General features: G+C 39.9%; 1 protein-coding gene across 3 annotated transcripts in view; it reads left to right on the top strand.

Moving 5' to 3' along the window:
- The window catches only part of camkmt (calmodulin-lysine N-methyltransferase), a 102,823-nt gene extending 92,270 nt beyond the window's left edge, over positions 1 to 10,553 (top strand). For 2 of the 3 annotated variants that reach the window (XM_067515417.1, XM_067515397.1), the window contains exons 11-12: positions 564 to 607; positions 7,058 to 10,553. In XM_067515417.1, the coding sequence (XP_067371518.1) occupies positions 564 to 607; positions 7,058 to 7,121 (108 nt within the window). In that variant the 3' untranslated portion in view covers positions 7,122 to 10,553. The remainder of the gene's footprint in view (positions 1 to 563; positions 608 to 7,057) is intronic. The other variant, XM_067515407.1, reaches the window with a different exon arrangement.
- The last annotated feature ends 1,490 nt before the right edge of the window (positions 10,554 to 12,043 follow it).

Raw genomic sequence — 12,043 nt, 5'->3', positions numbered from 1 at the left:
ACCTCAGTTTTGCTTTGTACTAAAAATCAACTTGGATGAATGAAAAATGTACAGTTTTGTTGATACTTAATAAAGAAAACCAACAGCAATCCTGCTACAATACAGGTCACATAACGTGACTCACTCAGCTTTAATAAGACTCAGGGATTAGGCTGTCGTTTGATATTTAGAGACACTGTGAGACATACTGGAGTAAAAACAAGCTGTCTTAACTTGGCACCATGAAAGAGAGGGAGAGAGAAGAGGAAGGAGGAGAAAAACAGCGACAGAAAGCACACGAGTAGCCAGTGTTACAAGAAGTGGTGTCCAGCTGTTAACTCCATTACACACACAGCTACAGAAGAACAGGACAGCACGGAGTGGCCTAAATTGGTGCGCACACGTTCACCTACAATTGGACAGACTGGCCATTAAAGTGCCTGTTAAAGTGGCCTGAACATCAGCAAGGAAAATCTCACTCCGTTTCTCCTTTACTACTGTATTTGTCCCTCACTCAATTTATCACAATCACTCACACATTCTATACCTAAGTGACTCTGGACCCTTTCAAAATTGCATTTCAGGTGAGAACAGATTTGAGGAAGGGACCAACTCAAGACATGTCCAGGTCATATTGTCAAACACACAGTAGTTTCTTTGTAAATGTTTCACTATTGAAAATGAAATGTTTTGTTGTCACATGCCTTAAAAATTATGTTAATAGAATTACCCAACATGCATGTTTTTGGACTGTGGGAGGGAACCAGAGTACCCGCAGAGAACATGCAAACTCAACACAAAAAGGCTGCAGACAGGGACCTTCTAGCTGTAAGGCGGCAGCACTAACCCTTTGGACCCCCTGTGGCAAAATTAATCAAAATTAAATTTGTATATAAAAACATTTGGTTTGCCTTCTGCTTAGTATTTGAATTGAAAATATTGGAAAGAACAAACATCTTGTATTAGGCAGCTTTGGTCTCAGGTGGAGCAGCAGCAGCACAACAAAATCTGAATTCATTTTAGAAGAAGGACACAAAATATAGGAAAGAACAAACAACAGATTTAGAGAGAAGGAAGAAAGGAGATAAATAGAAAAAAGAGAAGTTAAGAGGGCCACAGAGAAAGACAGAGCTTTACCGGGGTTAAAGTGGATGCTGCCTTAAATTTACAAGAAGTACAACTTAGTTTAAAAAGGCTGCTGGGAGAATTGATTGGCTCTCAAGGCCACAGAATACAGTCATTGAATAATTTTAATAGTTTAGCAACCACTTGGTAAAATTGCCACTCAGACCTGTTTTAGTGATGAGAATTGCTTGACAACAGAATATCTAAAATGTGAACAGTGAATTCAGACTAAAATTGATTTCTAAAAATGTAAAAAGACCCTTAAATTATTCTCTTTATCCTTCGTCATGGAAGGGACATATCAGACCATAGGGCTTCACTTTTGAAATGCACACTTCCATCTTAGCGACACACACAGTCGCACATGCCCAGATACACTGGGGTCAGGTGCTGCGTGTGGATATGAGGACAAGTTGAAGTGCCCCCCTCACATCTGAAGGTGATTAAGTCTCCTCTGCTTATCTTCTGATGAACACCCTGAACAACCCCTGTGTGGGTTTTTTGAGTGTGTATGTGCTGTATGTGCCTGACTGACCACTCTAGACACACACACCGCTAAGAAACAAGCTATATCACAATCCCTCACAGACCAGACATCGCTCAGACAGCATATTGGCCAGACATTACACACAAACACACACACCACATGATGATATCACAGTGAAACATGCACTTCCACTGCAGACACACACATCTAAATGTGCAGCTGCTTCTCATTTGCCCTACAGATTAGCTTTCTTCAGCTATATTTACTTTCAGCGGATGGACCAGAACACAAGAAAAATGCATATCAGGACCAACAGTGAAACACACACTATGGATTTTCTTTTATTGAGGCTTAAAAATAATCAGACATCTCCACCAAAAGCATGTGTGTCAGTTTTAGGGGGAAAAAAAAGTTGTTTTTTTTGTTGTTTTTTTCCAATGCCATGAATTCTGGCTGTCAGTTGTTAATAAAGCTGCCACAGTTTCTATTTAGATTATGTAGGGAAGTAACAAATTAAACTGAGCCTGCATGCCTTTTTTTGAATTTAATTTAACAATTTTTTGCTTCTAATCTAGTAATGAAAGAGCCAATTTGGCAATGCATTCTAACCCTAAAGGATAACTTTAGTCATTTTCTAAATTAACTGTATTTTCAGCAATCTCCATTCAGACTACAGTAAAACCAACAATAACATGCCTCTGCTCACTTCTACAGTGGTGTGTGTCACTGTTAAACCTGGATAAGCTTGTTCATATGTGCCATGTCCTCAATTTCTGTTCAAAAACGATCTAAAAATATATCCGCCAGACACATGTTGCTTCATTCCAAAATGTGTCATTGAAACACATTAATAAATAAAAATTCCATCCATTGTTCAGAATCGCCATTTTATTTACGCTACAAATTTGTAATAAAGAACCATGTCACCCAGTGGAGCAATTTGTCCGGCTGGTGTGTTTTTGCGCAACAGAACAGATGCACAACCTGATCAAGGTGCAGATTGACAGACATGAGCTGTGAGTGGAGGAAATTCATTGTTGTTTAATGTCTGTATATACTGGTTATTGTTAAAAATAAGATAAATTAAAAGTTACCCTTTCACAAATAATATAATAAATAAGAGATATATTTAGGATTGTGACAATACAGTATTTAACATATCATTAAGCCACTTAGCAAGGTAGCACAAATACTTAGGGGTATTAACAGGGGGATACTTATGTTCTGATGTTAAGCATTACATCACTTACAGTGTAGTGATTTGAGGTCTGTAAATCTATGTTTGAAGTTAGATTTTGAGTTATAGTCCCATGTTTCTGTTAGGTTATCACCAATAAAGATGAAAAATTCACAGAATTATGCAACAATATAATTTACTTAGTAGAGTTTCCATATTTCATGTTGACCAAGTTTTATCTCCTTCCAAAGTCCCTCATCAGACAGTGATGTTGCTATTCCTCACTTTCCAGTTTCAACACACACACACACAAACACACGTCAGCCAGTTTTCCTGTGTGGAGAAGGGAGAGAAGACAGTGTTTTTTAGAAATTCTTTACAAGTCATCTCTAGACCCCCAGCTCACTGCTCTGCAGTTTTCCAAATATACACACACTTTTGCCCTCTGACACAATCACACTTGAGGGACTGCTGACAGCAGGACGGCCCGATGTGCAGCAGTAGTGTGTCTAAGAAGTGTGTGTGTGTGTGTGTGTGTGTGTGTGTGTATGAGGCGTATGCTGGGATGGGCAGACCAGGCTAGCGCGTTATCCTCTTATCCCCACTGTTGTGGAATAGAGAGGCAAGCAGCTGGAGGGACTGCAAGCAGCCTGATAATGCCAGTACTATTTTCTAACCCGCCATCTTAATCTTGTTACTCAAATGGTAGTGAAGAGAGAGTCATGAATTTTAATTTCTCTCAAACACACACACACACACACACACACACACACACACACACACACACACACACACACACACACACACACGTAGATCCCCCATCTCCCTCACATGCATAAGTAGTATCCCCACTGTGTCCATGCACTCACACTCTTTCTTGCCGCTTTCTTTCGGTCTACCTCCTTCACTATTTTTCCCTCCTCCCACCCCCTCAGCTGCCTGACTACCCCCCTCCCCTGCCGACATATCTTCCTTCACCCCTCTCCACTCTGCTCCCCTCTATCTTCCCATTTCCTACATCACAACCCACTTCTCTGTTTGTTCAAGCCTGTCCTTCTATCCCTTCCTCCACTCGTCTCCCCATCCACCCAATCCCTCATTCTCTGTTTCCTAATCCTGCAGAGAGAGACCCCAGATATCCGGTTCATCCATTCCTCCCTTGTCTCAGAGACCCCACCTCTTTTTTTTCCCCCCACCTCGTTCACCTTCTCTCTGGTGTACAAGAATAAATGAGGAAAAGGGAGGAGGCAGAGAAATAGAGAGGCAAAGTGAGAGCATGAAAGAGAGAAGCCGGGGTTAAAGTGGCAATAAAATAAACGACTTGCACCTTAGAAAGGAGAAAAAAAGAGAAAGGATTTTGGGGAAGGAGGGGTGTTGGGTTGAGAGCCGATTTTGCCAGCCACCCATGAAGCTGATTAGGTAGCCTGCGATCAGGAGGAACAGCTTTGCTTGTTAAACTTTTCACCTCTGCGAGCTCTCAGCCCTAACGCGCCCCCCCCCCCCCCCCCCCCAAACCGCCACCTCTATTTCTCCATCCCTCCATCTATTACTTCCTTGCTCATTCTGCCTGGTAGCATTTGAATGTGAATGCTGGCCATGGTCCTCAGCACAGGGCTCAGGCAGCTGCCCCTCCACGCCCAACTACCCCCTGGGCCGTCTGATCTCTCTCTCTGTCTGTCTCTCTCTCTTTCGATCTAGGGGTCACAGGTTCAACCACCGGCCGGTGCCTGGAGGGATGGCTACGGGAAGATAACGCACATTGGGGGTGCTAAAGGAGGGGGGGAGGGACCACATGAGAGAAAGTAGAGGTAGAAGAGTTTGTTCCTATTCAACAAAAAGGAGGAATTGGAAAAAGCAGAATAAGAGGAAGTGCTGTAGAGGTGATAACGTCTGGCTTCTCAGGATGAGGTGTGGAGAAAGGATGGATGAAATGTGAGAGAAAATGTGAAACTGAACCTCAGGTAGCCATTTAAATCACACAAACCTCCTGTTTTTGCTGTCTTTTGACATTTTGGGCAATACAGCATCTTAAACTCATGGTCAGGACCATTACTTTCTCTGGTTTTCCGCCCATTGTGCTGCAGACTTGTACATATAACAGCTTATAATGACCACTGTATGTTTACCATTATTTCATTGTTACTGTTATTTACCTTTTATGTTAGTGGTGTTGTTTAATTTTATTTATTTTTTTAAATTCTCACTTTAGTCAGAATATGTTAATAATAATGTTGTTTGTGTGTGCACCCCCGCTGTGTTAACGCAGTGGTCTCACTGAAATTATAAGGGGGTTGTGTTTTTTCAAGCAGTGCTAATGTCTGCTTAAATATGGCCTAAAAATCACCCAAATCATTCAAATATCCATAGTGCTGCTACCTTTGTGTACTCCATCATGCCTACACATGCATTTATTACTTCACTGTATATGTATATTTGTCCTTGTAGTGCTGAATGAAGTGCAGAACCTGCAGTTGTTCCTCATGACTTTCAGTACCTCAGAGCAGAAGTTAAAGTCTCTGCACTCAATTTTATTTTGTTTTTTTCCTTTTCACTGCTTAATAACTTGTTTTTACAACAAAAAAAGATAAAATGACAATTAAGTCCACTACTTTGAAGTGTGCAACACATCATTCAGATGTTTTAAAGCTCTAAAAAATAAACAGTTGCAATGTCAATTCAAGATTTTCATGAGTGCCACAGAATAGATTAATTCTTTGAGGAAATTCAGCATTTAAGTTTGTATTAAAGTAGTTTGGGGTTGTATGGATGCTCACCTGCATAGCGTGTAGCTGCTGCTGACTGGAGCAAATCCTGGGTCAGTCTGAGTTGGTGTTTGTTGTGAAAAAAAATCTTTTCACACAATTCTCCACTATTCTGGTCCCACTACACACACACACACACACACAAACACACACACACACACAAACACACACACACTCTCACATGAGCGGACCCATTAAACTCACTTTCATAAGTCTCTGATGATTTGGCCAGACACTAAGCGAGCTGATTAGCTAGTGCAAACCCAAACTGCCAAGTCTGTTTAAAGGAGCACTGAGTGGGCACCACATGGGCACCGCACAAAGCTGCATGTGAGAAGGTTTGTGTGTGCAGGGGTATGTACAGAGGAACAACTGCTTGATTAATCAGTTGACAGAAAATTGATTCTGATCATTTATCATTAATTCTCTCTTTCCAGCTTCCCAAATGTCACAAGTCTACTGCTTATCCACTGCTTTTACTTGACAGTGGGTGGGTTGTTGAACTGCTGGTTAGATAAAGAAATAAAAGGAATGAAAGAAGTATTATAGATAAGATACTCAATTTGTGGAGAAAGTAGTTGGTAGTTCACCGGATAATGAAACTGTCAGTTTCAGCTGCAACTGTCGTAGCAGCAGCATCTGGCAGCTATTGACTTGTGTGAAGAGAGAATTACAATAGTCCCGGTGAAAGGAAATAAAGCATGGATGACTTTCTCAGGATGTGCAGTGGTTAAAAATATTTAATTGTAGATATCAGGAGATAAAATTCTGGAGACTTGGTGGTTAAGTGATAGGTTTGACTCAAGTCTAGCGTATTAGACAATAAGCAACCAAATTTGAACTAAAGACGAGTAGTCAAAGAAGGTAGAATCCAAATTGTTTAGTCGAACAAGCTTCGTCCCGTTTAGATCCTGCAATTAAAATGGCATTTGAGGAATCAGGAAATGTGTGCAGGTCCATAAGGTTTAATAAGAACATGCAGCTGTGTTTCATCAGCATAAACCTAAAAATCAATACAGTGTGTCTGAGTGGCCATGTGTGAAATGATGATGTATTATTGTTTAATGTCACTCTTGGGTCCTATAGGTGTGAGTGTTTGAAATAAGGTTAAATGGAAACATAATGTAGGCACCCATCAACAGGTGGAAAGTGTTGCTAGAGGGACTAATCACACAGTTTTTGACTACTTCACTATGCTCCTCACTATGAAATTGTAGTATTTATGGAATTATGGAATAATTATAGATCGATCAATTGTATGGATTCATAATGCTGAAAGAGTGGACACTGTGTCTATGCAGATAAAAAAAAGCACATATCATTTTTTCCAAATATTTTGATTAAAAAGACAACTGAAAAGATCAGTTGATTAAGTTAAGGTTTGTGTAGTTTGGAGGGTACTGTGGCACAAGGAGGAGGGATGAACTAATGAAAAAGTGGATAATTTTTTTCCCAACATAAAGAATATTTACATAAAGAATATTTAGTCTTTGGACTTAGACGTTTTTGTGTGTGTGCCCCTTTCAGATGCAGAGAGAGGGAAAAGAGGCATACGACGAGAACATCCACTATCCTCACCGCATCACCTTGACCAAAGGACCTCAACTTGTTAGCCACACTCAGTAAAGCAAAACAAGTGAGCCCTTATCTCCACACAGCAGCACACAGCATTTTTTTTTTTTCTCTCCACTTGAGATGGAATGATGCTACACGGTATTGTCACTAATGTAATTTGGAAGTGATCTAAAGGATGAGGATGAATTGCTCAAAAAGACTAGTGTTGGTACAGAGTAAACTCACATTTCTCTGGTGTTTAGCGATATTTAAAACATTTTTCATATTAATATTGTCCACTGTACATTTATAGTTTGGGCCACTTTGGATAATATTTGAAATGCATATTTATAGTCTGAATGACTGGGGAGGAGATATCTCCAAAGCAGTAAAGGATACTCTTACTGTGGCTGAGGAGGAAGAAAAAGTGGATGCCAAATAACTACACAGTCACTCAGTCAGTGAGCCCCCTTTAAACATCATCAGCCATCATCATGCATTGGTGCTTTAATTAGTAAGTCACCCATTCTTTTGGTTATTCCAACATCTATCAAATTGAACCACGTTGCCAAACGTCATCTGGCCATCATTCCTGAACTAACATGGCTACTTCAACCAGTTATCAAGTCATCATTCCAACCAATAAACCAGTCTGTTAATTCGTCACGCAGTAGTTTACGTACATAGACACTTCATCAGTCAGTCCTCCTGTTGGTGTCAGTTCCTAAGTGAGTTTGCCCTCTTTAACCACTCAGTATTAACCTATGCCATTATGTTTCTGGTCCCAGCATCGAGGGCAGCTCAAATCCATTAACTATCACAGACTGTGGAGCAGCTCACAGCTTCCTCTGTGTTTCTTTTATTTCTCTTTCTTTCCTTATTCCGCTGCTTTAATTCCTCCTAATACAACCCATTCATCCCAGTCAGAGGTCAGTATTAAGAATTTCTTTTATGCATTACTTAGAGCATTGCATTAACATAAAGGCATGTTCAGATGAAATAGCAATTGTTCCTGCCCGTGAGCTACAGCTTGCAGAGTGCACAGCAACATTACCACGGATACAAGTCTCCCCACTACATCACATTGTATTTCAATTTTACACAGCTCTGGTGATGTTATAACCTGTTTTAAGCTGTAGAACAGAATCTTATTGAGACGCCATCATTCCACCAACATCACCTCAAGCTCCTGCTCCTCTGATTCATGATTCTACCAACCTCACATTTATTGACAAGTGACCCTGATACTGTGGTATATATGCTCCTACGGAGCAGAATTTCTGTTCTGTGTGCATTTCAAAAGACCTCTCTTTGGTCTACCACGGTCAATATTTACTGGTTGCACAATTTCCTGCTGGTGCACCAATGTTCACTGGTTCCACGGCCACAGTATCTTGCTCCAAGTTGGAGTGTCTGAAGTGCAACACTCACTTGTCTTCACCAAATGTAGAGTTTACATTGGAATTTGTCTTTGTGATGCAAAGCTTTATTGAAAGTTGGCAGGAAATTGTAGAACATATTCATTTGTTATTAAGTTAGTCTACACACACACACACACACACACACACACACACATACACACATACACACACATTAAAATGATATTTCTCATTTGTGTCCCCTCTGTGATTAAGCAGAGCAAAAGCAGGGCTAAATCAGTAAAGCACAGTCACGCTGTATGATTGTGTATGTATGCAAATTAATCTAAAGGATGCCTTCCAAACTACTCAAAACTGTTTTGGAAACCTAGTTGCTAAAGAACAGATTGCTTGACCAAGGGTTAGATCATCCGTTAGAAATCACATTCTATCTGCAACTATACTTTTTCAAAGTCCCATGATCGCATTCACAACAATAGCAAAACATTTCAAACATGTCATGTCATTTTTTTGTTGGCATTTCATAACTTTCCACAAAATTACCAGTTTTACTCAGGTCTTTTCCCATGTGTTTAGCTCTTTTACTCCTTATTGTGGTATTGAAAAATACCAGTGTCAATCAAGCCTAAAGATGTACCAATCACTAGTAAGGTGTTTCTATGTTTCACTGTGATCCATTGCTGTACACAACAGCCACAAAGCTATGCAGGATCTCCCAGAGGCTGATGTTTACTTTTATAATTTTTCATTTTTTTAAGTTCAGAATGGGAGGTTTTTCCTACGTGTTGCTGCTTAGAAAAGTAAATTAAGCCAATCAGTGGTCTCAGTGCTTTGAGGATCTACAGTAAATTGCATTGCAAAAAATGTTCCTGTTGCAAAGGTTTAGTAGTGTATATGACTGCATTTTTATGTGTAGTGCAGTGGCCTTTGGTATCTGCAGGCTTATGTATAAATACCATCCTTACTGTGACTGTGTGCAGCGGTTTACTGTGACATCTGCGCTGCATTACTGCTTCTCTCAACATCACTGCCTCTATTAGTGGCAAAATCTTCACCTGGTGCACCCAAAACGTGCTGCCGCAACGCATTGCGATGTCATCACATGTTGTGATATTAGTGCAGTATGCTATGACACTTAATTTAAAACCACTTCTCACTGTGAGATCAATGGTCAAGACTTTAGGTTTACCTAGGTTTACAAACGGCATACAGGAACGTTCTGTTTCAACACATTTCTTATTGTATTATAGGAGATGTCCACTGGGGTATTTAATTTATTTCATTTAAATACAATTTTTGTTGCCCATTTGACATCCCTGTCCACACTAATCCAGATCAAATTCGAATTAAATCTGTTTTCTCAGTTCTGGCTTTCTTTCAGTACAAAAAAAAAAACTTTTTTGCGCACGAAAATCGAACTTAAGAAATTTGAATTAAGTAGCAGCTGCGCCTGTAGCACTCATTGTGTGGGGAAGCCAGATATTTTCTGAATTATTGTTGTACAAATTATGTCACCATTTACATCTGTTTTGAGCATGATGTAATTGAATGGATTCAAAGCATTTTTGTATTCTTTTTAATTGATCCACTTAGTGTGGACATGGTGTCCTACGGTCAGTTTCTACTTTTCAGTATATCATACTCCCCCTGCTTCACTTTAATCAGTGGATTGATGTTTGGACTTTTTACTTTAGAGTAGGAGAATTTTCTTTGTTTAGTTTTTTGTGCTTTAATATACCTACTTTTTCTTAAATTTAATTTTCTTGAATTTATTCCTGTTAAGTTGTCAATTTAAGACATTTACGATGACAGAGTGGTGACTTTATTTTATTAATCAAAATTGGTTTGAAACTTGAAATGCTACATTACATAATTACAACATGAAAATTTAACATTTCAGTATCACAACAGAAAGAAAAAAGACGCAATGTATAGTGTCACTCTGCAGATTTCTAGATTTTGTGTGACAATTATATTTTTCCTCTCAATAAATGCTGGTTGACAAAGTTGCTTGTAAAAAAGTGTGTTTTTCTTTGTAAAAACTTGTATGTTAAATCCTGACAGATGTAATAAAGTTTTCTTAAGCTCCCGATCGGCTGTGGCTTGTGACTCAAACACAATAGACTCCTGCAGGCTAAGCTGGTGCCAGACAAGGTAACACACACACACACACACGTGCGCGCACACGCATACATGCTCACACGCATGTCAAATCTACTGTGGAGGATCTCTTAGTTCTCTGGTTTTACTATTTTTTGTGGTTTGTTTTTTCCACAGCAACATTTGGTTTAACGTTATTCATATTCAGTTTCCTGGGATTGAGAAACAGATCTGACCTGTTAACCAGCTGAGATTACTTGTTTGCAGCCTTTTATATGGTTTTATTCTTCAAATGAAATTCTATATCCTGAAGGAATTATTTTAAATGTTTTTCTCAACATTATCCATACACAGGATGAAGAGAGAGAGGGTTAAAGGAAAGAGGGAAGCCAGTAATCCTGCAGGCTCACTCTTCTGTTTATCGGTCAGATGGAGGGAGGGTTAGTAGAAAGGGAGGGACCAGGGAGGCCTCCTGATCTGTCTTTTGATATTTTAAAGAGGTCTGTTCTCTCTCACTCTGCTGAAGTGACATGGAGAAGAGATGTACTAAGATGAACACAGAGGCAAAGAAAAAGAGAGAGGCTGAAAAAGCCAGTAAGGTAGAGGAGGAGAAAAATAGGGACACTGAATGGCTGTAAGGAAAGGCAAAGCGAGACAGCTGGAAATGAGGTGCAACCAGATCGAAACAGTGGGGAAAAGCTTCAGTTGTGAAAGAAAAGAGAAGCTGACTGAGAGACTGAGATTGACCGGCCGAGTGAGTGATCGAACGGAGAAAAAGAGAGAGACAGAGTGCTCCCGGCTCGACACAAGGGCCCCATTAACTTGACCACTTGCCCTTTGCACACAAAGACATAGCCGGCCCACTGCCCCTCCCACCCAATTATCTACGATTAGGCTCAGTGCACTGTGTCAAGATGGAGAGGGAAGGAAAAGAGGAGAGGGCGAGAAAGGCAAGCACAGGGAGGAGGAAGAAGGAAAAGAGAGCAAAGACTGAAAAGAAGTGAGGGGTCGATGAAGAAAGGTGATAAAACTGTAAACATGGAAGGTATTCAAACATTTAACTGCATCTTCCATGCAAATGTAGTGTTGTATGAATCTTTGTAGCTGGTAGAGCTCAGTGCACAGTGGCCCCTGGAAACTTGGCAGTGTTACTGTATGTTTTCAGTGAATTAACAGTTACTTGGATGTATCTGAGTTATTTTTTTTAAACAAAACATACATGCTGACAAAGGGTTTTGCTTGTCCCTTATCTATTTCCAGTTTTGCCTGTTTCCAGTGTGGTTTATATTTATAAGTACTGATAGGAAATAAATAAATAAATAAAGTATATGAACAAAGCTCTATAACATAGATGAACAAGCTAACCCAGGTTTAGTGACTGAAGGGGGTTGTAAATGACTGCCTTGTTTGAAAATTAACTAGGGAGGAGCTAGTTGACCAAATTAATGACGTTTTCATATAATTTTTTCCATACCCTTTT

Source organism: Channa argus, chromosome 1 (assembly GCF_033026475.1).
Source record: "Channa argus isolate prfri chromosome 1, Channa argus male v1.0, whole genome shotgun sequence".
NCBI classification, from domain to species: Eukaryota; Metazoa; Chordata; class Actinopteri; order Anabantiformes; family Channidae; genus Channa; species Channa argus.
This window is presented reverse-complemented; position numbering and strand designations above follow the sequence as displayed.